The 26,197-nt window shown below is 46.1% G+C and overlaps 1 protein-coding gene across 3 annotated transcripts in view; it reads left to right on the top strand.

Moving 5' to 3' along the window:
* Positions 1-26,197, top strand: part of KLHL18 (kelch like family member 18) — a 590,797-nt gene that overhangs the window by 274,994 nt on the left and 289,606 nt on the right. For all 3 annotated transcript variants that reach the window (XM_069645788.1, XM_069645787.1, XM_069645786.1), the window contains one exon: positions 20,310-20,508. In XM_069645788.1, the coding sequence (XP_069501889.1) occupies positions 20,310-20,508 (199 nt within the window). The remainder of the gene's footprint in view (positions 1-20,309; positions 20,509-26,197) is intronic.

Raw genomic sequence — 26,197 nt, 5'->3', positions numbered from 1 at the left:
TCCTTCTTTCTTAGTGGAATCTGGTTTTCCTGAGCCCATGCTACGTCTATGAAATTTCCGGCTGCTCCGCAGTCAAGCATTGTCAAGACCGAAAGGTTCTGTCTCAGACTGTAGGAAATGGACAGCTGGAATACCATTAGACGATTGTCTTCTATTCCTTCATTAATGGGTCTTGTGAGGTTGCAAGGGTTTGTACGGTGGTCCCCACGGCTTCCCTTGCAAGAACCTGGGGTCTGGCGTTTCCCTGTCTCTTAGAAGGGATGTTAGGGCAATCCTTAAGCATGTGAGTCGATGAACCACAATACATGCAAAGGTTGAGCTCCTGCCTTCTTCTCCTTTCCATCCTGGTTAGCGGTCCCCTAGTTGCCCCTATCTGCATTGGCTCTTCCAACATAGGTCTTTCCCTCCTTCCTGAAGGTGGGCTGTAGCTTGGCGCTGATCCTCTTCCTCGTCTCTTCTCTGTCCGTCTTTCCTGTAGACGATAGTCAATCTGTAGAACTAGCGTAACCAGCTCTTGAAAGGTGTTGGGACGTACTGTTCTAGCCAGTTCGTCCTTCAGTTCCTCATTTAACCCTCTCCGGAAGATGGTTTGTTGTGCCGTATCCGGCCATCCAGCTGATACCGCCAGTGTTTGGAATTGTGCAACATAACACTGTAAATCTTGATTACCTTGTCTGATATCAAGATAGGCATCGTACTTGGAATACTGTACTTCAGAACGCTCAAACCGGTTCTTGAAGCCTTGTATAAACAGGGTGTAATCGTTAACCAAAGGGTCTTGATTGGTTACCAAAGGGGTAGCCCAGGCTAGGGCGCTTCCTGTCAAGTTGGCTATGAGGAACCCAACTCTGGCCCTTCCAGACTCGAATGCCCGAGGTCGGAAGGAAAAGTAGACGGTACAGGCATCGAGGAATTCTTTAATATACTTCGGGTTTCCATCATATTTACCAAATGTGAATGGCATTGGAGGTAAATCATCTCTTCCCACCTCCCTAGAGGCTGCTTGCTGGCGTAGAAGAAGGTTCTCTGCATGCAGTGATTGCATGTCAACTCTGAGGCTCTGAATGGCATTACACATGTCCTGAATTTGTTCTGGTGACGCCATCGTGTCTTCTGGGCGTTGTATACTGTCACGAATAGTCTCTGCCTTCTCAGACTCCTCCTCACCTGTCTGTTCCTGGACTTCTTCCGTCTTTATTACAGCTTTCTTCTTCTTATTCTTTTCTCCTTCGGTGGGTTTCCTCTCTTTTTTTTGTCGAAGGTAGGGACGCGCTCCTTCGGTAGCCTCCGTGATCTAGCTGATAACAGACCAAGGGAATACCTGAGGAGCGCGCCCTAAAGAATGGGGAAAAAGCCTCCTGGCAAAAAACCCCTATCAGGTGTCCGTGGAATACCAATGTCCGAAAATAACTCGGAGATCTTGATAACTGTTAGTAGCCGAGCTCCGGATACATAGTATGAATATCCACACCTTGCTCAACTATCGTGCCGGCTGAGCTGTGGTTGAGAGAGGACTCGAGTTCGGTCCGTCGGAACACCGGAGAGGCGTTACGAACGGAACAACAAAAAGAAAGAAAGAGGAAAAGAAATAGGTAAGTAAAAGGACAGAAAAGTAAGCTCAGTCGCATACGCTCACAGCGAAGTAACACTAACGCTGAATCGCCGGCTGAGAGAGAAAGGCAGGAAAAATACTTACACGGAAGACGCCGAATAGAGCGCGTCGTGTAAGAAAGGACAGAGGACAAAGACCCTAATCACCTTACCTGAAAACCTGAAATCACCTCCAGTGTAAGGAAAGAATAGGAGGTAAGTAAGCATAGGAGGGTAAGTAACGGACTTGAAAGCAAAGGTAAGATGAAATAACTAGATGCTGAGAGCGACTAGCTGGGCACGTAACGGGAACGATACAACGCGCAGAGCGTTGCTATGGCCGCTAGTTTATAGAGTACGTCGGCCATCTTGGAATAGACTAGACCAACAGAATGGAACAGGCCGCCATCTTAGTAGTACTTCCAACGACTAGCGATTCTCCAGGGCTGGTGCATGACACTTTCATGAAATGCTCCAGTGGCTCACAGAACTCGCCTTCTATAATTACAACGTACTTCTTTTGGCATGCATTTGTTGTATACCTGTGGATTCTTGATCAATATCCTTTTTGCAAAAAATGTGCCGGCCACCACATAGACCCCTCTTTAGCTGTGGCTATTGTTAGGGTAGTTTTCCTAAAGTCCACTTGAGGCAAGACTTCATAAAACTATTCCTTGGCATAAAGGTCCCCAACTCTTAGTATAAGTCCGTACTACAACTTGGTAGGGTGGCAGAGCAGTCAAACCTATTTTCAGGAGGAGGATGTGAACTGTAGGCAAGTATACTGAACCCAGTTTGTACAGTTATCCAAAGAAACACACCGATGAATTTGTATTAAAATATATAATTTATTATATTTACACAGGAAGTCAAATATTCTTGGTTCAATTAACCAACACACTTAGAAGGAATACTTAAATACTTTTCAAAGACCACTGCTTCAGTGTTAGTTGCTTGCTGTACAATTGTTATTTTGACACTGACCGTTCTACTGTATTATCAGTACGACTGCACACTTACTTTAAGACAAAGATATATGGCAATTGTATTTAGTTAGCAAAACCTTTTTTAGGAAGGAAAAGGGTTGGTTAGTCATACAGTAGCAGAGTTTAACGTTCCAGAGACAATTTCCTGGCAAACTAATGCTTTTAAAGTCCAAACCCTAACTATATGCAAAAGTCAGTTTGGAGTGGATTCAAAGTCTTAAGAAGCAGCAGAACAGCAAAAGTTCCTTTAGGATACTTTTATTCTCTAGGGAAAGATACTTGAAGAGCTAAAACCATGGCGGAGACAATGCAAAGACTCACTGAAGGGGGGATACCCGCCGGCAGCTTGGGTCAGAGGTAAGAGTGGACACCTCAACACACCAACATTCTGGAGCAACTTCTCGGTTCAAGGTAAGCAATACCTTTCACCCCAGAGTACCTTAGTTTAGAAGAAAAGCTCGTAGGTGTATTCTCCTCTGTGCAGCAGTGACTGACCCAGTCTCCTGATTCCTCGGTCTGGTGATGAAAGGAAGGACTCTGAATGGGATGTCTCACCAGAAGTCTCGAGAGAGGACTCTTGGCACGGATTTCTTCGATCATCTGCGGTTGTCGCGCCTTTTACTCAGCACCAACAAAGGACGGTATCCGCCCTGTCGATCCCAGAATCCTCCACTCCTGTGAGGGTGCTTGGATCGTGTCTCTGGAGATTCACCTGGAGCTCAGCAAAGACTTGGATGGATTCAGCCTCTCGAAGATGTTGCACTTAAAATGGGCTGGAAGTTTCCTGGTAGTCGTAGTCTGCAGTTCTGGAAAGGCAGCTCCTCTGCCGAGTAGAAATCGGGGTCAGGACAGCAGTGGTCGCTTCACGGTGATGCAAATGCTCTGCAGGCATCTCTGGTCGTCGTCTTCGGTTACTTCAGTTTCCAGTGGTCGAGTTACCTTTCACCTCAGGAACATCATCCTTTACTCAGTTTCAGCACACACTCTTCTGCAATCTCTCTCAGCAGTTTAGAGAAATGGGCGGGTGGCTGTCCAATCAGGACAGCCAGCCCTCCAGTGGGCACTGTTTCCATTCAGGCACTCGGGCAGACAAAAGGCAGGTGAGTGAAAAACTCCTCCCCCACTTCCTTCCTGCCCAGGCACTCTGGAGCATAGGCAGGGATACCCAAGGATTCCTGGCAACGGCAAAACGCACACCTCCCCCTCCCATAATGGCAGGAGGGTTATCAAATGATAACCACAATGGAAATGGGGAAAACAGAAATGAGCCACAATGTTAGAACATAGGTGACCCTATTGTGCACAACCGAGACTGTGAATACAGTCTGCGGTAAAGAAAATAGCACAATGGTTGGTAGAACACGTCCACTGCCACCAGCCATTACTATAGGGTTGTCTCTGGGACTAAAGTCACAGGACCAGAGAGCAGGGGATTACTAGGTATCCCCTTGGCACTCCACAGAAGGTGCTGTGTGCCAATCTCTCATAGTATAAAGTTTTAGGAGGGATACGAATTATGCCTCTATCCCGAAGAACTGTAGTTAGTAAGGATAAGAAAAGAGTCTCAAAGGAGAACCCAAAGGTTTCCCAGCAACACTGCCCATAAGGAGCTCTGCTGCAAAAGTAAAACACAGATGCCTTAAAAGATATGGAGGAAAGTAGACTCCATAGTAAAGGTAAAACAGAGAACAAGAGTTCCAAAGGTCAGAGCAAATAAGAATGAATGAGTGGAAAAAGGCTCCACTCATTCAGGAAAGAAAGAAAAATATCCAGAGGTCCAGCAAAAAGTGCTGGGGGTCTCACTAGGAGAGGGAATGAAGCATAAAAATGATACATCGCCCTAACAGCTACCCAAAGGTGACTATGACCATTGCTACAGCCAGAGGAAAATGTTGTACTTCAGCTGCCACGTCTCAGGCTGCTCTTCTCGATGAGGATGGCAGCAGCGTTTGTGGCATGTATAGAAAGATGCTACCAAAGCTGTGTATAACGCATGCTTTGTGCAGGCCGCTTCATTGATGGCGCTGTATAAAATGGGAGGAATGCAGTAATCTTTGAAAAGCGAACCGAGAAATCAAGGGCATTGGCTCAGTCTTTTGTATGGGAAAATCCAATTGCATGCAACACCATTAGAATGAGAAGTTGGAATGCTTCTGGTAAAAAGGCAGGAAGAATGGCAATCACTGGCTTAGTTGTGAAGCGATACACTCGGCTTGGAGCGGCTGGCTTCTGCTCTAAGATGCAGGCAAACATAATTAACATTCCATTTGATGGGGAAAATGTGGTGTTTGGTTGAAAAGTGAATGAGGCTGTGAAGAAATAAAAGGAAACCGAGATGGCAAAGTTCAAAAAGCCTCTTCAAAGAAGAGATGCACCAGTGGGTTAGAGGGCCGTCATCCCCTGCATTGTCAGTCCCTTTACACCCCAGCACAGGCATGGCAGTGATTCTGCCAGCAGAACTGACAGGAGCAGTTTCATCCAACCAGAGAGCAATCAGAGCAGTTGTTGGTGAGGCCCTTTCAGGGCAACACACTCCCCTAGAGTGACTGCGTTGTGACCATGCGCATGCCAGGATGTTGCTTCAGACTAATGCATTAAAGACAGTTCAAACGGTTTCCACAGGAAATCGTACAACATGCCACCAAAGCCAAACCGACCAAATAAGGTCATCTCTTGGACAATGGGCACCTTGTCTGACGTACCAAGAGAGGAATAAAAATGTTGTATAGTCAATGTACTTAAGCACCTCAGAATCATGAGAATTAAAAAGTTCACAATGATGATCCTACAAGAAGTTCCCACCTTGCCACAAAGGGCACTGTACATAGTAGATATGAAAGATGTTAAATTTCTTATTTTAATACGCCACTGAGTAACTAAAAGTCAAGGTTGCTGTTGATTATCCGCTCAGATTACCTCAGTTCTCCCTAACATCCTCAATGTGTTTTAGAAAGGTCTTCTTGGCTGCACATCTTGGACATAACCATACCTGGATGATTGGCTAATAACGTTGCTACCTACTGCAAAGAGCATGACCATGCCTCAGTGCAACTCTTAAACCATTTGGACTTCATACTCAATGTGAGAAAGCAGAGTCTTATGCTGACAATGACCTTTAAATTCCTAGGAGCCACATGACAAACATTGATCTGCTGTTGGTTGCCCCAAAGCAACTTTTTAATTACAGTGGATTGTTTGGGCTGCTGACTATCGTCTTAAGTAAATGTTCCATTTTAGGCTATTCTAAAGGACCAAAAGCACAGATCTCTTCAATTATAACATCAGTGACTGTGTTCAATTCTGACCCAATCACAAACAGTTTTTTTTTTTAACAATGAGTGGAAATCGTGTCGGTCTGGCATCTATAGCTGGGGACATCGATTGGCATAAGTCTCAATTAAAGGTAATATCCGAGGAGACCTGGGAATTGGTTACAGCACACAAACCAGGTTATGCAACACAAGACATTGTTGCGCCTAGAAATGACAGTTGCTTAATGGAGGTTAGAACCCGCACCAGATGGCTCTGTTGTGTGTTATGTGACTACCGCCCAATTTAGTGGTCATGAGCTGAAGGCCCCTAAGGATCAATTGGCACACCCTGTTCAAGCTTGAGCATGATTAGAGCTTGCACAGGGGAAAACCAAGGCAACATCTTCTGACCTTCCTGTGATGCTGTAAGGTGTACTTACTGAAAATCTGTTCCCTTGGTTGAGTGCATAGTAATTGTCACTTCACAAAAAACAAATCCACAAAATATTCATTCACTTTTAGTCCAGTCTTTGACTAGTACATCTGTTTTCTTATGTACTTGTCTAGTTGTACCAAAGTGTAAGAGTCCAAAACGTGGGTTTATTCTGAGCAGTCTTAGGCCATTTTCCTGTTTATTACAGTAGACCATCCATTTCTTTATACACATAGTGATTTTGTGAAGCTCTTAGGATTTCAGTAAGCAAACAATTAATAAATGGTTACAAAACTTTGTCCTTAAAAATAACTTTCATGGAAACATTTGATTAGTAAATATAATTAAAATTCGTCTTGTAAATTGATGTCGAAGGAGACTTGGTTTAATGTAACACTTATGAGGGTAACCCTCATGAGGGGTTACTGTCAATGGGTAGGACAGTCTTATCCCATTTTAATTTAAAACATTCTGTAGCGTGGTTTTGTAAACAATTGAAGTCCATTTGTTTAATGTTTGTAGTTCAGTTATACAAGTAGTTTGTGTTCAATCACTGTTCTTAAATAGTTAATCCATTGTTGAATTGGATAGCAATTAAACATTTTCATATCACATTTTTCATATCACATTGACCAACATGTCTTACACACATAAAATACCCTTTCCCGCTCCCAAATCTGAGTAAAGGTAATCATTGGGTGTAATTTCTTTCTTTTATTTTTCTTAAAACAAATCTTTTGGTTATCTTTTTTAAAGAGAGGTTTTTTTTTAAAGCTGTACATTGCATCCTTTTTTTTCCTATTTTTACCAGCACAATTGCTAGCCTGCAGTCTTCAAAATCGTGTCAAACACCAGGTACCCTGCACAGGGACAGGAGAGCAGGGGCTACAATCTGAAAAACACATTCTCCTGAACATAAACATATTTACATCATCACTAAGTGACACTTCCCAGTACATATATGAATGTTTGTGCACCCACATATAATGTCCTTAATATGTAGAGCACAGAATACACACCCAGTAAAAACCTTTACAAATTTGCTGTGACAAAGAGGGGAGGTTAGTTTTGAATAATTGTAAAAGTTATTGCAAAAAATCAACACATTCATTAAAATAACTGCAGATTAAATAACATTAATGCAACAAACATCAAACGTTTTATAAACATATACAATCCACTGATGTGTGTAAATAGGCAATTATCACATGTAAATGAATAATTCATGTGTGCAACCAATACATGATAGCAGCTGTTAATGCACTTGAATATATGTTAATAAAGCTCGCCTGAGACCTATGGCCCAAACCTGAAATTATGTGAACTCATATAGTGCATCCTTCAAAATCATACCTGTTTCACTGGGGTGCATCACACGATTTTGAAGAGGACACCTTTTAGTTGAACAGCAAAATTATAATGGTCTATTAAAAGTACTTATTAGGAATTTTTTCTAAAATCCCCCTATTAGGACTTTATACGACTCTCTTCTTGGCAATACAGAGCTCCAACTTCTAGTAAGGCCTGTACCACTCAAGGTAAGTAGTAATGGCAGAGCTGCCAGGATCTTCTTAGGAGGGAGAGGGGACTGCTGCCAGGTACAAATAACTTGTAGCATACATATGGTCCAAGGAAACACTTATAAACCTATGTAAAAATAATGGTTGATTTTATGTTTACACAGGCAAAGAGAATTATTTAGAAAGTACTATCATAAACATTAAACGGAGGATAAAAACCAATACAATACTTCTGGCAAGTAAAGCACAGTATAAAAGACTTTTAGAATAGCAGCATGCAATTCAAGGTAAGTAAAACCACTTTGTAGTAAACTATGTAACATATTTGGTTTCAGGAATAATACATTTATACTACAAACATTAGCAATTAAGTACTTGTAAGAGTTCCTCCACAAAGGCCTTATGCTTTAGCAGTCCTTCCGTAATCTAGACATGCATGTTCTCAGAGGCACAAAGGGGACACTGGTGGCTCAGTGGCCAGCTGTAGGCAGAACAGGATAAGGCACAAACTGTAGGAAAGTCAGAGTTCCAGAGGATTTCTTTGATAAGTAAGCACAATACTCTATAGTTGGTAAAAGGGTTCAGGGACTTGTAGAAGGCTCCTTGAATGCGTTCCAGTGTTAGCCCTGGGTGAGTGTGTATGGGCGAACTCCCAAACGTACGAATCGACACCATAGCCACACTGGAGCGACAGAACGACTCTGGGCGAGTATTACCTCGAATCTCACAGTACCTGAGCAGTGAAGAAGATGCAGGCGCAAGCCCTCATGATGGAGCAGACCTGGTCACTTGATTCTTGGCCTTCAGATGAAAGGACACAAAGGGATTTTGCAACAGCAGTCGAGTGGAACGGCTCCCTGCAAAGTAATCTTGGCTGCTTCTCACTGCTTTGTGGTTTTGTTGCCCTTTTCAAGACACCAGATGAAGAATGGCTGTCGGAATGATTCGCCTCGCTTTCTCGGTCCAGCACTCTGATGAGGAGACTGCAAGCAGTGGAATCTTGCCTCTCGAGGGAGTCCACCAAAGTTTTAGATTTGTTCTTCGAAAAACTATGCGCGACACTCGGGCTTGAGGCCCCAGGGTATTGGCGGTTTGTAACCCAGGAAGTTCACAGCTTTTAGGGGTTTGGCTTGAAATGCTTGTGGTCTTAAAACTGATTGGTCTCACTAGTCCTAGGGAATGAGACATCCTCTTCAGGTCTCCTTTTTCACATGAAATAAAGGGTTAGCACAGCATCTGACAATCAGCAGGCCTCTGTGGTCGCTGGAGGGTAGCTACATGCATCTTCTATTCTTCCTCATCAGATTCAGCTCCAGTGGTCTACTTTTCTTCAGCCTCAGGAGCCAAACCAGTTATCCTGGAACCCAGCCAATCGTAACTCATGCTACATTTAAACTAAAAGGACAGCCACCCACCCCCCAGTTACAACTGGTTCCAAGCAGGCATGCCAGAAGACAAAGGACTGCAGTGTTTCAGACTCCTCCCACGGCAGGCTTTACAAAGGATTCCCACTAAAGACAAATGTCAAACCAGCACTGCCTCGACCCAATAGGGCAAAAGGACCAAGAAAGATTAAGCACACAAGAAATGGTTAAAAAAGAATAGTTCCCATTTTGGTTCAATGGTGATCCTTCTGTGCGTTACCGCAACTGTAAACGCAGTGTGGTGAATCCTGCAGAGTCTTCACTGATCCCCAGCCTAAAGTCTCCTCCCATATATCGAATGTATCCAGGGGAAGGCCGCCGATACCTGATCCAGACCCTGGGAGTGCTATTCTGAGGGTGGATCACATAGGAAGAAATGGCTGTCGGGGGTAGAGGGGGTGGGTGGGGCTGACTGGTGACTAACAGGAGAGAAGCAATATACTTCTCTTTCATGTGAGGAATATCCCTTAATTCCAGAGTTTTTAATGGCATGTTGTCAGTATTCAGAACCATGTTATTACAAAACTCTCAAAGCCACATGGTTTAAACAAAACCCTTTTCAGTCTTCATGTATACATGGTAAGCCTAGACCATATGGAACATCTGATGTTTATGGTGATGGTAATTTAAATGCAACTGTTCAGCAATGTAACTTAAAATCATTTGAAACTTTATTACCAGAAAGCCTCTGGGACTGCGAGGAAGAGAGCAAGGAGTCCATGTGGAGGTAATGTGATACTAAGAATAATGTGCAGTCTAGTTGTCAAGGCCCTAATCGGCTGCGCGGGACAATTAAACCCAAAGATTGTTAGGTAAGAATTAGTGCAGTCCAACTGGTGTGGGACTACGCAAGACTTCTCTTGGTATAAGGTAACACACCTTTAAATATAGGCCTGAACTACACAGGTTTGTAGCGTGACTGAGCAGCCAGGGTTATCGGGGGGGTATACTCCTACGTCCCGTCCCCTTTCCTCCATACTTATGGGACATTCCGTCCTGTGGGACGGGACCGGAGCACTTTTGTAAAAAGCATCACATTTTTCAAAAATGTGTCCTTCTCTTTTTACACAGGTACCGCACGTGGCCGTAACCCTGCCCTCTAATTCGGCCCTGCAGTTGCGCCAAGCGAACACTGTGGCAAATACGAAAATGTGGAAAGGTCTATCTGAATTTGAGGAGTTCATTCCCGTGGACAAGCTGGATGATTTTAAGGGTGGCTTGTCGGATGCCAGAGTTCTGGCGCAGGATGTACTCAAGGCCACGGCTCATCATGTTGACATCTCGGCTCGGGGGCCCTCATGCTTGGTGTTGACACCTCATCAGGCTTGGCTTCATGCCACAAAGTTTTCTAAGGACGTTCAGAATAAGGTTCTGGAGATGCCTTTTGACGGCAAAGAACTGTTCCATTCTTCAACGGATGTGGCGTTGACCAAGAAAGGACAGCACTCAGACAGCCAAGTCCCTGTCCGTGTTGGTGAAGCCGCTGTTCAAAGCCCAAAGAATGTCATCTCAGCCTCAGTCCTCTTCTGGTTTTCGAGGGTTTCTGGATCGGAGGACACGTAGGGTCGATCCTCCATCTGGGAACTCTCGTCAGAAATGGCAGCGAGGCTGATTTTTCTCTGTCCTCTGCCTCCTCTTCAGGATCAAGCGGTCTCTCCGCCGAGAAGTCCGCTAAATGATGTTTTTCGGTGCTCCCACGAGACACCGGTGGGAGGACGCGTTGCGTCTCACTGGGAGGCGTGGCAGACCATCACCGAGGATCGCTGGGTCTTGTCCATTGCTCGGGCGGGCTTCCGCTTGCCGCCTTCCCCCTACCCCACCCATCAATCCTCCCTTCCAGCAGTTGGGGATGCCCTCCCTCAGAGCCGAAGTCCAGAAGCTTCTGGATCTCAAGGCGGTGGGACCCGTTCCCCTGGGGGAGCAAGGGAAGGAATTCTACTCCCATCTCTTTACGGTGCTCAAACCCAACCATCCTAGACCTTTCTATTCCCCAAGAGAAATTCAAGATGATCACGCCCGGTCAGATAAAGTCCTCTTTACAGAAGGGCTATTGGTTCAGTATGGTGGACCTTCAGGATGCATATATGCATATCCTCATTTGGAGGCCGCATCGGAAATACCTGCGGTTTTCCATGGGGGGGTGGGTGGGAAGCATTTCCAGTTTTGTGTGCTCCTGTTTGGTCTCAGCTCGGCACCGCGTGTCTTTACGAAGATGTCGGTCATCACAGCTTTTCTTCGGCTACAGGGTATCCATGTGTATCCGTATTTAGACTAGCTACTGCTCAGTCCTTGTCCACTGAAGGCCTCGAGCAACCTTCTCCTCCAGCTCCTGTTCCACTTTGGGATGTCGGTGAACTGGCGGAAATCCTCCATGACCGTCTCTCAGGACTTGATTTTCCTGGGTTTTCGTTGGAACACAATCAATTGCAGAGTGTACCTGACTGGGGACAGGATGGCGGAACAGTTGGCCACGTGTCAGGTGTTTATGCAGTCGGAGAGCATGTCGGCCTGGTCGTTCCAGAGGCTTCTGGGCCTCATGGCTTCGTGCGTGCTGGCTCTTCCTCTTGCTCGTCTCAAGATGAGGCTGATGCAGATGGGTCTTCGGAGCTCATGGTTTCAAGCAGTGGATCCAGATTCCAAAATGATACTGGTTCACCCTTTCATGAGGACGGACCTCGTGTGGTGGTAGTCTCTCGGCAATCTGTCGGTGGGTGCTCCTTTCCAGGACCCTTGCCCACTATTCACTGTCATGATGGATTCCCCCCTTCTCGGTTGGGGTATGACGTTGGATCATCTTCAGGTTTTCGATCTTTGATCGCCACAGGACAGACGGCTTCATATAAATTATCTGGAGCTCCTGGCGATATTCCTGGCGCTGAAAGTGTTCAAACCAGGCATTGTCAACAAGGTGATTCATGTCCGCACATACAATGCGGTGTCCTGTTTTATATCAACAAACGGGGGTACCAGGTGGTCTTCTCTTGTGGATCTTGCCATTCAGATTTGGGAATGGGCCATTCAGCATGGTATCTGGCTGGTAGCAGTACACATCCCGGCCCAGCTGAATGTCACTGCAGATGCCCTCAGCCAACGAGCACTGGTCAGTTACGAGTGGGAACTGAACACAAAGATCCTCTTGTATATTTTTCACTGTTGGATCACTCCAGAAGTGGACCTCTTTGCGACATCAACCAACAGGAAGCTTCCTCTGTATGCCTCGAGGAATGGGCTCGGAGCCTCCTCTTTGGGAGATGCTCTCGAGATTCCATGAGGGCTTACGCTTTTCCGCCCCTTCCTCTGATCCATCAGGCGCTTTGCAAACTAAGGAACACAGTGAATTGCTCCCTCCTGTTCATAGCCCCTTGGTAGCCGGCCAGGTTTTGGTTTTCAGAGCTTTAGCATCTATCGGTGTGCCCGCCGCTCAAGCTTCCGCTGGTTCCCGATCTGCTTCACCAGAGCGATCAGCAGTTGTGGCATCCCGCCACACAATCGTTCAGCTTGACAGCCTGGTACCGGAGTTCAGATCCTTAGAGCGTTTCAATTTGTCCGCGGATAACATGCGCATTATTCAGGCGGCCAGGAAACCTTTGACAAGATCTCAGTATAGGAATAAATGGCTACAGTTCTGCCACTGGTGTTAAGCTAGGCAGCTGGACCCCAGGGAGGCTGCTATCAACATGGTCCTGTCTTTTGTCTCACATCTGGCAGAATCTGGCATTCATGTCTTGTCTTGCAGGACTTTTTGTCAGCTGTTGCCGCTTAGCTGTCCACTGACCAGTGCTCTTTTTCATTGAGGAATCTGGTAATTAAAAAGACACATTGCGGGCCGATCACATCTTTACCCTCCTGTTCGCAGCCTGCATCCAAGGTGGGATCTGAATGTGGTCCGTACGACCTTGTCATAAGCCTTTTGAGCCCATGACTACTGTCGATTTTGAAGTACCTTTCGTGGAAAGTGTCCTTTTTGATTGCTGTGACTTCGGCAAGGCGTCTAAGTAAGCTTCAGGCCTTTTCGGTAGAGAATCCATTCCTTACTTTTATTAAGAAAAAGTTTGTCCTGCGGACGAATCCCTCCTTTCTTCCGAAGGTGGTCTCTGATTTTCATTTGAATCAGTCAATTTCTTTGCCTGTCTTCTTTCCAGACCTGGCCTCAGAGGCCAAAAGGGTTCTGCACTGCCTGGATGTTAGAAGAGCCCTTAAGTTCTATCTGGACAGAACATCGGAGTTTAGGAACTCTTTGCAGCTTTTTGCGACCTTCGCAAATCTGCAAGGAAAGCCTGCCTTAAAAGCAACCATCTCCCGATGGATTGCTGCCTGTATTTCTGAGGCGTATATCATTCAGCGTCTTCAGGCCTCAAGGGGAATTCATGCTCATCTTGTGCTGGGCAAGGCGGCTGCCGTTGCCTTCCAAAAATGTTCCCTGGGAGACCATCACGAAAGCGGCTACGTGAGCCTCCCCATCGGCTTTTTGTAAACATTACTGTCTGGACCTGAGCTCCAGGGGGTGATGCTCAGTTCGGTCAAGCTGTGCTTAGGAACCTGTTTCAATAAGGAGTTTCCATCCACCCGTAATTCCTGTGAGGAGTGCTTGGGAATCTCCCATATGTATGGAGGAAAGGGGACGGGACGTAGGAGTATAATAGTTATTCACCGTAGTGACTACCTTACTCCTAGTCCATAGTCCCTTTCGTCCATACGCCCGCCATCCCCTCTAATAAGTTTCCTCTGTTATTGCTTAAAGGTCTCAGATCTGGCAATAGAAAAGGACTGATGGGCTGGGCAGAGCTAAGGAGGGCGTGGTTTCGGCCACGTGCGGTACCCCACGTAAACAGAGAAGTAGGACACCTTTTTGAAAAATGTGATGCTTTTTACAAAAGTGCTCCGGTCCCGTCACACAGGACGGAATGTCCCATAAGTATGGAGGAAAGGGGACTATGGACTAGGAGTAAGGTAGTCACTACGGTGAGTAACTTTATTAGTGTGAGCTGTCGAGCTGTAAAATTAAATCAGTAAATACAAGTATCCAATTAAACACTTAAACACGTAAAGTTATATAAATATTATTTATTTATACAGATATTTAAAGCATTCTTTAAAAACCAGTAATTAGCTGTAACATTAATCCCAAGGTAGGATTTAATCCAAAACAGTGAACAATAAAGCAGGTGAGTAATTCATATTGATGTTACACATGTTCCAGCACCCGCAGGTGACTTCATTTGAGGTCAGTATATCATTTATATATTATCACCTTTGCAATATTGAGTTTGTCAAGGAAGGAAAGGTTAGGGTTAGATCAGAGCAGACTGATGGGTTGTAAGAACAGTTAGATTCTCCCAAAGGGATGCAGGCAGTCCTAGCATTAAAGTGCACTGCCAAAGCCAACAGCCAATGTCAGTGGGCAAAATCGAAGTTCTGATGCTCTTCTTAGAATATGTTCTTAATAGTCAGTGTTCAAGAGAGAAATCACAAGCTGTAAGGCCAATGCAGGTAAGTTGAGGCCAACTTAGTGTAGGGTTAAATCGCTCTCCCAAAGATGGGAAGCACCCCAAATGGCAAAAGGATAATGTACCCCGAACCCCACAGTACCTTTTTTAAAATGAAGTTGTACCAGCTGGATGCCTTCACGATGCAATGCAGTAGACCCTTGTTAGGTCGTGGAGACGAAAGGGAGAACGTCTGGCGGGCTCCTGCGGCAGCACTCGATAGAGGGACTTTGCAGCAATGAATTGCCATCTATTCAGCGGCTCTTTGTGGTTTTGGCACATTTTCTCAGCGCAAAAGTAAAACGAAAAGCTATGGTTAGGAGTTCCTTGATTCCTCGGTCCTGGACTCTGGTGGGGGAACTCTGGACGTTGGTTTCTTGCCTCTCTAGGGTCCTCTGGATGCCCACAAAGATCTGGCCAGATTCGGACGACCAGACACTCACAGGTGGTCTATGTACCCTAGGTATTGGGCTTCTGCAAAATCAGTTGGTGGATGTGCCAAAATAGTTTCTCGAGGCTAGTTGGTCCCACCAGCCTAAGAGAGGAAGTCGTCCTTTACGGGTCTTCCCTGTCAATTCCACAACGGGCCTAAAACACAAGGGTGTTCCTGAACAAACTGAAGTTATGGTATTATTTAGAAAGCTATCAGTGCTTATTCAACTGGTAGCTTAAGCTGAACAAAACATGTAATTATTCATATATATTTTAGGTATCTCACCAATCAAATGATACTCCAACAAAAGAGTAGGTACAAAAAGTATGAAAACAATTATTTTTTTATTTTATTGTCTGTAAAAATAACCACTTTGACGAATAGATGGTTATAGATATAGACAGGAATTACACAAATAAACATATATAGTTCAAACTACAAGATGGAACATGATTCTTTCAATCGTAGAATAGGAGGGGACAAAATCATACATAAATGAAAAAAAGGTCGGAGGTAAAAGTCCAACACCACATCAGATGGTATACAAACACATTAGTTCTATTGAAGGTCTTTATCCATATGAAAGTTCAACAATAATAAATACAGGTGATCATTCATGAAATAACAAAAAAATAGAAATTGTTTAATTTTTTTCAAAAAATACAAAGAAATTATTTGGCAAATATGGGTTAGACTATCACTGACTAGCCCTTACTGTCTAGAGGATACGATGTATCCACACATTCACAGGGGGTCTCTTTATTGAATGAGACAGTTTAAATGAAAAGATTATGCAAATAGACAATAGAGGCTGTGCATTGGGCCTGATTTAGGCACAGGAAAAAACAACATAAACAACAACACATAAATGGAAATTTGTAAAGTTGATATATACAGTTGCTTTAGTTTGACAACAAAATCAAAGATAATGTCACGGACTGAAATAGTGTACAAAAGGCCTCGAAGGTTATATCACAGGCTGAAAATGGTGTACTACGCCTTCCGCTAATAAGCGTGTATAGCCACGAAGACTTAAAGCAGGAGCAGAAGCACCTGTGGTCGTAGCGTGGGACTGGGTGGCGTTTCGGTGGTATGGTAATAGATGGAGACCACCTTCCTCAGGTACTAAGATCTTCAAGTTCAACCCCTATAAAAGCAATGAAATGCAATGTCCACCAATATGGTAATCACAAAGGACATGTAGAAATGCTGCAAGTCTTTCTAAAGTAGGAGATCGGGAAAGATAAAAACCAGTGTATGGTAAGAAACATCAGGCCTGTGCCCCCCTATAGCTGGCATACGGTGGCCCCATATAGGTATTAGCATACAAGGTAACCCGAATATTACAAGAATCCCCCGTGAATAAGTGAAAAAAATGTGCCATTTAGAAGGAGATTATAGTGAGCAGAAGTCACAATCATGTCTTCAGTGCCATGCACAAAATACCAAGCAAAGCCAAAAAAGGAAACGATATAGGCAAACAGGTGTTATGAAAGAACGGCATGGCATCCCAATAGAAAGGGGATAACTCCCAACAACTCCATGGGTGTAAAACAAAAACATACCTCAGGCGGCATAAAGAGTGCCTGCAGGGGAATCGCGTCGCAATCAGTGTGTTGCGACAAAGTAACAGAATGGGTGCTGTCCGCTCTCAAATGTGAAGGCACATCTGTAGAGAACCAAGCAATTCGAACATTAATTCACAAACTACCATAAGTTACAGATACGAGCAAGGCTCGTATAGGGTGCGCTGAAACTAACCTGTACTTATTTGCAAGAAGCGTGTTGTGTAAATTAAACGCCGGAAAAAGCAGGGAACCAAGTTGTTTATCGGGTTCCATTGCACCGTGTAAGCAAGAAATGCAGAGGGTCGCGTCGTGGCTGAAACGACAGACGCAGATGTTTTAGAGGCTCTGACAGATACAAACTAATTGTACATAAAAAGATTTGCAGCAGGATACTTGGTTCTAAAGATCCCTCCGAGTATCGTCAAGTAACCGCCGGGCTGGAAGCTAAGCGTCGGTACGAAGACGCCGAGTAAATGCACTGTTTACTCTTCCGGGGGACTCTTCCGGGGGCGTGGTCTCAGCTCAAAGAATGCATGTATATAGAAAGAGGACTGAAACCACCAATGCTGTGCCTCTATTCCACAACGGGGTCAGCACAGCTGCATGGCTTCACTGGGCACTTCGCGGTCCAGGTGGGTTCTGCTGGCGTCTTATCTGTTTCAGATGTTGTCCTCCAGTGGTCGACTCTGCTCTTAGTTCTAAAAACCTCGCTTTTTTATGCAAGTTCCCATTCATTCACAGCCCTAGGCTGTCAATCACACAGCAGGGTGGCTGTCCTCCAGGACAGCCAGCCGGCCAATTGGAACTGGTTTCACTCAGGCACACCTAGAGGCAAAGGGCAGGGAAGTTTCAGTACCCTCCCTCACTTCCTGCCTTTCCAGACACACTGGAGCCTGGGTGGGTTTCAGGGCTGAAGCTCACCAAAGGCAAAACACACAAAGGACTCAAACCTGATGCAAACGGAGTAAAAGCCCAAAAGAAACTAACCAACAAGAAATGGTGAAAAAAGCAGACCGGGGCTATTTTGAGAAAATAGTCATCCTTGGTGCATTACTGCAGCTGAGGTGTCAGCCTGCAGATACATGTCACTAGGTAGTAAATAAGAAACCTCTGCCACCAGCCATTCAAGTCAGTGTATCAAAATGTTACTTGAGGAATGGGTTAAACGAGTTACTATGTAGCCCCCGAGCACTCCACACAGGGTGGTGTGTGTTGGACCCATAAAGTACAGTAAGACGGGGGTCATCTTACTATACATGGGAACAGTAGTTCACCCAAGAAAATGTAGTTAAGAAGTCCAAGAGACTTCTCGGTGGCACTGCAGAAAAGGTGCTGTGTCACAATGCAAAGGCAGATGCCTATGGAGTTTACCAGACTCCATAAAACAGTAAGGAACATAGGAAATCCTAGTCTGGAAAACACATGAATGAGAAAAGGGTCACACTCACTCAGGAGTTAAAATGTAAAAGCCCTGAGTCCAGCAAAAGAGCTGGGGGTCTATGAACATTCTCCATAACAAAGATCACCTGCAGCAAGGGGAATGAAGGAGAGGAGAGAAAAGCTGCAGAGCAGGAAGCAAGACTGGTGGCAGTGGCAATCCCATGCAGAAGAGGCTTGGAGAGTAGACGTCTGCTAGTAGCAGATTGGTGGCGTTCGGGACCAGAGAAGAGTATCTCTAAAGAAGCTGAAATTAACAGTGTGCCGTAGGGCCCAGGAGGACAGTCTTGCAGAGCTGCACCGATTCTGGTGGGGAAGGAGACTGTGCAAGCTTCTCGCAGCAGCCCCACAGTGAACCTGTGAGTCAGCCTAGCCACGTAGGTGGCCTCGGAACATGCAAACACGTTCAAGAGTGTTTGGAAATCATTTTTGAATACCGACTGAATAGAACTGAAAAGAGAAGACAAATATGCTACAATTTTCTTAACATGAGATGTCATCTGTGGGAAACCTGAAACCAGAATTGCCATAAGCCAAATGACACTGAGAAACAAAGAGGCAAGAGGTTTACAATTCTCCTGACATGTGATGTCATTTGGGGTGGGAAAACTGGAACAAGCATTGCCAATGGAGATTGAAAGAAAGGTTGACAGAGCTTGAACAAACCCTCATATATGGGATGCCAGTGTGGGGGAAATTGGTACAAATAACAATTGAAGTCAACAAAATTGTGCTATTGAAGTATAATTGTGTGATACTTGAGAGGAATGTGAGTTTTGTAGAGAGACCCGATCATGACATCAGGTAGTGAACCTTTTTGGAAAGAGAACCTGGCAGGAGAGTACACCACGATATAAAGAGTATTCAGGTGAGATGTTTCCTGGCAGGAGAACGTGCCAGTAAACCCACTTTGAACTGGTGTGTTTAAGAAAAACTTTGTCATATTAAGTTGTTGTTTCAATTGAACATTGTGTCAACGAGAGACTTTGAAAAGATTTGCCTTTGCCATACCTTAATCACTATTGGATAAAGGATATTTGTTAAACCATTCTGAAAAGTAGGAAAAGATTTTCCTATGCTATATTCCAACCAGTGTTGTGGAACGGATATTTGTTTTGCCATCCTGAGGAGAGTATTAGGTCAAATACATCTGTATTGCCCTTAAGAGACTGGCCTTGACACAGGACATTGTGAACAGTTTAAATGAAATATTACAGGGGAAGGGAAACAACGCTTTGACACAAGGATTGTTTTGGCTGAAGTTCCGTTTTCTTTTGCACATTTCTGTTGAGTTGAACTTTGAAACATTTACCTTGCACCCTTTGCTTGCATATGTTAGTGCGAGGGTCAGATTTCGTTTGGACTCGAGGTCAGCCTGCTTTAGTTTTAGTTCCATAGGAAGGGACATTCATGTTAGGATAGAGAAAGTTAGGCCTTTACTCAAACTCCTTTCTCTTAATAAAATGGCTAATGTTGAGAATATTACTGCTTGGTGTCCGCCTCTCATTTCGGACCCCTCACAACAGCCTTTGAAAAAAATGAACTATGCAAAAGTCAGTAAAATGCACCCACTGCCACCAGCCATTCAGGTATGCTTGTCACTGTAACCAGAATGTTATAGGAGCAGTAAGAAAGGGGATACAGTGTAACCAATCAGCACTCCACATAAAGTAGTGTGGGCTGATCTCACAATATAACATTGTCGAAAGAATACAAAGTATCCCTCTAGTCTTGGGAATTGTAAGTGTTCTTACAATTAAATAAAGTACAAAGGGGAGCACAAGGGGCTCCCAGCCACACTGCACAGAGAGGGCTGTGTGTAACAAACGATGCATATAAAGGTTGGAGGAAAGTAGGACTCAAAATATAGTATGGGGAAGCACAAACGTTTCCCCAACACGCCCCCTTTCTTTTACTGCAGTGGGGGAAAATGTTCACACTCGCCCAGGAACATGGGGAAAGAAATACAAGTTTAGCAACATGTGCTGGGGATCTCACTGCTGAAGGAGATTTGGCATAAAATGATACATCTGAACTTAACAGTACTTTATACTTTATGCAACTGAAATGTATGCACTTTTGGATTTCCTTACCAAATCTACAAACTATATGGACCCTTTAGGGTGTACTCTGTTGGCAGTGTATATGTTATCTTTATTTGTAATATTTTTATCTCACTAGGCTCCATCCAAAGAACTGCCTGGGTGTGCGACAGTTTGCAGAGACCATGATGTGTGCTGTGCTCTACGATTCTGCCAACAGTTTTGTTCATCAGAACTTTGTTGAGGTGTCAATGTCTGAAGAATTCTTGGCTCTGCCATTTGAAGATGTGCAGGAGCTTGTCTCGAGAGATGAGCTAAATGTGAAAGCTGAAGAACAGGTAAACCTGCATGCCTATGCTTCGTAGGTAGCGGACATATTTAATTTTTCCTGATGCAAAATGGTCCGTTTGCTCCCACCCATATCCCTTCGGTGCAGAATTAGTTTGCGGCTCCATTTTGTAATTTGCCATGAATAGCGGAACTATATTACTGTGTAAAGAGTGCTGGCTTATTTCAATAAGGAATGTGGCTGTTTTTGCATGCTCATGCTCATGTCCTGTGCGAATAACCATATTAGGCCACTGTTTCCATCTCCCATTTCCTAAATTGTAATGTGCCTCCTGATGATGACATACCTGAAAGATATTGGCAAAGAGCATGCATAGTTAAGTTCAGTTATCAAAACCATTTGTACTCGCTCCCAAATATATACGAGATGTAAGTAGAAACATCTATGTCAAAGGGATTGCTCAGTTTATTTGCATGATATTGATGAATAGTATGTTCTTAAGGACAGCAGTACTCATTTTCCATTTTATAGGGTGGTACCTGTAGTTCTCCAACATTGCTCTGCAGTTAGCATTTGGATGCTCCCTTTGTGATGAAGCAAACATGTCCGCAATGATGTTTCTTATAGTGGATGCCATCTTTCAGAATGAGGTACATGTTGAAATTTCAGACTGCTGTCCAAATCTTCAGTGAGACATTTTCTACGTGTAAAAATGGTAGCAACCACTACTGTAACTTTAGTGGTTTTCAAATCTTGCCCATCGGTAACTGCTGGGCCTGTGAGCATTTCAAATTGGTAACTGCTGGGCCTGTGAGCATTTCAAATTGGTTAATCCTGGAAATTGTGGATTCACCCAGTGCACTTAAATTTCCTGTGCATTTTAGTGCTCCCATGGCCTGTGACTGTCTCCTTTCAACTTTACTAATGGGTTAAAGCCCATGGGATGAGGACAGAACCAAATCCTGTTGTTCAGCAGTATTTGATTTAGCAAGAAAAATGCCCCTGCACAGGCCCTAGCTTCGACATGAACCTGGCTCCAACTCTAGTCTTTTTCTTTTTGTAGACTTGACAGGAGCATTGTGCAGGAAGTGCAATTAACACTGTTAGGGAGATTTAACATTGTTATGCTTCATCCCCTCTCCTAGTGAGACCCCAAGCACTTTTTGCTGGACTTCTGGACCTTTTTATGAAATCCTGAATGAGGAGCCTTTTTCCACTCATTCATTCTTATGGGCTATGTCTTTTGTAACTCTATTCTTTCTATTCTACCTGTCCTATTGAGTCTATTTTCCTCCAGAATTCTTAAAGGCATCTGTATTTTACTATTGCAGCACACAGCTCCTTATGAGCAGTGTTGCTGGGGTGCCTTAGGGTCCTCCTTTGAGATTATTTTCATTATCCTGGAGTAACTACCGTTCTTAAGGCTAGAGAGATACTTAGTATCTTGCTTAAAACTGTATATCCTGAGAGATTGTCACACACCACCTTATGTGGAGTGCTAAAGGGATAGCTATTATTCCCCTTCTGTCTGCTCCTGTGACTTTTTAGTCACATAGACAAACTCCTAGTCATGTCTGGTAGCAGTGGACCTGTCCTGCCTACTATTGTGTGATTGTTCTATCGCAGGTTAACCCTGTGGGAGACTACACCACCCTTGTCCTCTTGGAATTAGATAACCCACCTTGTGGTATAGGCCTGTACTACACAAGCTGGTAGTGTGACTGAACAGCTAGGCTTACCTCAACAGGGGTAAAATGTGTTCGAGGGGATTGGGTCCTCCGACGTATTCCATATCTATGACCGGTAATCACGATAGCTGTGCTGCTTTGGAAAATTTTCTGCGCCGATGACGTCGATACGCTGTCCTCGAGGGCCTCCGTCGAGCCGACATCACCGGATGTTATAAGTAGGACGCACGACGCCCATAGCCTCGGTTCCGTTTTTTCCGCGAACATGTTCACTTCGGAGATCTCGGCGCGCCTCCGTTCTTCTGAGTTCTATTCTTTCGGTTCTTCGAACCTGTTTGTGACGATTTCCATGATGTCTTCGTCTTCTACCCCACGTCTGGGTTTCAAGAAGTGTCGGGACTGCGGTTCCAAGATGTCGCTGACGGACCTGCACAATGCCTTCCTCTGGTGCCTCGGTGAGGACCATGCCACGGACGATTGCGACGAGTGCCAGTCGTTAACATCGAATGCCTTGCGGGAGAGTAAGAAGAAGCTTTCTGTCGGTAAGGTGTCCAAGTCCCAGAAGTCGAAATCCACTGGGCTTTCGACTGACTATTCGAGGGGCGACTCTCCGCATCGTCGGCTTAAGTCCAGGGGGTCTTGGTCCCGGAGTGGGTCCCGCCATTCCTCTGCCTCTTCGAGGCACTCATGGAAGCGCCATCACCGGTCGTCTTCCCCATCCTCGTCCGAGGACTCCGCCTGTCGGCGGGTTGCTTGTCCCAACAAGCATTCCACTCCTCCGGAATGGGATTCATTTCGTAAGGAGATGTCGATTTTTCAGTTGCAGGGCTCCATTCCGTCCGCGCCGTCGAAAGATGCCGGCAGGGAACGAGCTAGAGACACCGTTCGCACACCTTCGGGATCGAGCGGTCGTCATGATCACCGGGCACCTTCGAGGTCCCGGTCGGACAAGGTGGATCGCTCTAGCTATGCCCGCTCCAGGTCCCAGTCCTCGACGCCCTCAAGACCGTCGGAGCCTGTGAGGTCTTCAAAGAAGACATTGACGCCTTCGGCGCCGAGGCCCTTGAAGGAAGCCATCAACGCCTTTGGCACCCAGGCTGTCTAAGGACACGCTCGGGGCTCCGCCCTAGAGGCCTGTGTCGATGCCGTCGGCGCCACGCTCGACGCCGATTCTGACGACGCCTTTCGAGGAGGCTTTATCGGAGGTGCCCCGGAGTCTGGTGGAAACTCTGAGAAAGGCCCTGCAGAAGTCAGTGCGGCCTGTATTTGAGCCTTTTTCTGTGCCCTCATCCAGGGTTTTGTTCCAGCCTCTGGATCACATCTCTGAGGTGGATAAAGTGTCTGATGAAGGTATGCTTCCTGAAGAGGTTCCTGACGAACTCATGTCTGGGCATAGCCAGCTAGAAGACCTGCGTCAGTCCTTGCATGACGCCAGTGGTCTGGACACCTCTCCGGAGGTTTAGTTCGGTAGCCCTGAGTCCACGTACCGGCGCCTTATGTCGAGGGTGATGGAATACTTGGGGTGGTCTGCGCCACCAGTGGATTTTTTTACAGGATGACCTGACGGATATCCTTGACCAAGGTCCACCAATTGACCCAGTACTGCCATTCCATATGGCCTTGCAAAGAAGGGTGGCAGCGGCTTGGACTGCTCTGGAGAGTCTCCCGGCAGAGAGCAAGTCTTTGCCGAAGAAATACCGTCCAGCCAGTAGCGACCCCAGCTACTTGACTATGCACCCCACTCCGGCAAAACAGGCGTCGTATCCTACCATCCCTCCTGATAGGGACGACAAGCGTTTTGATGGCTGGGTGAAGAAAGTGTTTTCTTCAGGGGGTATGGCTTTACAGGCAGCCAACTCCGTGTGCCTTAGCATGTTTCACTCATACTCTGTGGAATTGTCTCTTTGGCGGCTGAACATATTCCTGAAGGGGAGGAAAGGGATGGCTTTCTTGCTCTTGTTCAGGATGGCAAGGATGCCATGTGTGAATCCGTTCAGTCTGGTCTGGACATGGCAGGTTGCGTCAGCTGGTTCATGGTGGCGAGCACCGTAATGCACAGATTTGCGTGGTTGCGGAAGTCTGGGTTTGCTGCTGATGAACAAGCCTGGCTTCTCAACGTGCCCTTTGATGGTGAACATCTTTTTGGCAGCAAGGCTGACGAGAGCCTTGAGAGTTTGCAGACCTCCAAAGCTGCAGCGAAGTCGAGCGCTGCAGTTCGCCAACCTCTGCCTTTTCGTCCTAGGGGACAGCAATGGAGGGGGAGGTTCCTTTCGATATTACTCATCCTTTGGTAGATCGAGAGGAGCTGCAAGTCAAAGGGGCCACCATAGGAGTACGAGAGGTGGAAAACAAGGCACTCGAGGTGCCAAGGCCGCTCAGGCAGTTGCCTCTTTACCCTCAGGCACTGCCGCAGCCGCTTCAGCTCGGTCATGAGGCCATGTCCTATGGTTGCCGGTTGGGGGAAGGCTGGCGCAGCATCTTGTTGAATGGCGTGCCATTACTTCAGATGTGTGGGTTCTGGAGATCATAGCCCACGGCTACTGTCTTCCTTTCCGGCAGAGGCCTCACGACAATCCACCAGGGAATCTCTCTTTGAAGAGTCCGGATCCGCTCCTTGCGCAGGAAATAAAATCCCTGCTGGAGAAAGGCGCCATAGAACTGGTGCCTGTAGCGAAGTGGAACAAGGGATGGTATTCCCCTTATTTTTCGATTTCGAAGAAAGACTGAGGATTGGGACCCATCATGGACTTGCGTGGTTTGAAAAAGCTCCTCAGGAAGGACAAGTTCAAGATGGTTACTCTCTCTCAAGTCCTCCAGGCCCTACAACTTCAGGACTGGATGGTGTCTCTCGACCTCAAGGACGCTTACTTTCATGTGCCGATTCATCCCAAGCACAAGAAGTACCTGAGGTTCTTGGTTGGCGATTCGCACTTTCAGTTTCGGGTTCTGCCGTTCGGATTGACCTCCGCCCGAGGGTTTTCACCAAGCTCATGGTGGTGGTGGCAGCGTATCTCAGGAAAGGGGGGATTCAAGTCTACCCCTACCTGGACGATTAGTTGATCAGGGCGCGCTCTCCTGAGCAAGTCCTGGATCATCTGCCAGTCACCTGCCACTCCCTTCACAAGCTGGGCTTCTCCCTCAACTTAAAGTCGTCCCACTTGATGACAACTCAGCGGCTCCAGTACATTGGAGCAGTGCTCGACACGTCCCTGGGGCAGTGTTTCCCTCCCCAGGTGAGGGTTCATCACATTCAGCAGATGGTGCACAAGTTTCAACATGCCCAGAGTCTCCACGCGTCTGAGTTCTTGAGGTTGCTCGGCCTCATGGCATCCTGCATTCTTCTGGTGCCAGAGGCCAGGTTGCGGATGAGATCTCTGCAATGGGCTCTCAAGATGCAGTGGTCACAGTCCTCCGGCAGGATGTCGGACCCCGTTCAGGTGCCGCCCTTGGTCGCCCAGGACCTTCTGTGGTGGGCCGTCGAAGTCAATCTGATGAAGGGGGCTCCCTACCCTGGCCAGAGTTGAAGATTGTGACGGATGCATCCCTCACGGGATGGGGCGCTCATGCCAAGGAGTTGACAGTCAGCGGTCGTTGGTCTTCGTCGGAGTTCAGACTCCATATCAATCTGTTGGAGCGGAGGGCAGTCAGGCTTTTCTGCCGACTGTGCGAGGGAAGAATGTCCTGATTCTGACGGACAACACAGTGGCCATGCACTACCTCAACAAAAAGGGGGGGCAGGTTCACTTCCTCTGTGCAGGGAGGCGATGCAGCTCTGGTTCTGGGCCATCCAGCAGGAAATTTCGATCTCGGCAGTTCATCTGGCCGGAGACGAAAACGAGACGGCGGACGCTCTGAGCAGGCAGAACGCGATCTCTCACGAGTGGGGAGCTGGCTCAGGAGATTCTCCTGGAGATCTACGCCCTTTGGGGGACCCCACAAGTGAATCTCTTCGCCTCCAGTGTCAACCGGATGTGCGAAAGGTTCTGCTTGCAGGAATTTCCTCCAAGAGGAGCCTTGTGGGACGCGTTCGTGGTGGAGTGGTCCTTCCCA

The sequence above is a fragment of the Ambystoma mexicanum genome, chromosome 2p (genome assembly GCF_040938575.1).
Source record: "Ambystoma mexicanum isolate Mex_15411 chromosome 2p, UKY_AmexF1_1, whole genome shotgun sequence".
NCBI classification, from domain to species: Eukaryota; Metazoa; Chordata; class Amphibia; order Caudata; family Ambystomatidae; genus Ambystoma; species Ambystoma mexicanum.
This window is presented reverse-complemented; position numbering and strand designations above follow the sequence as displayed.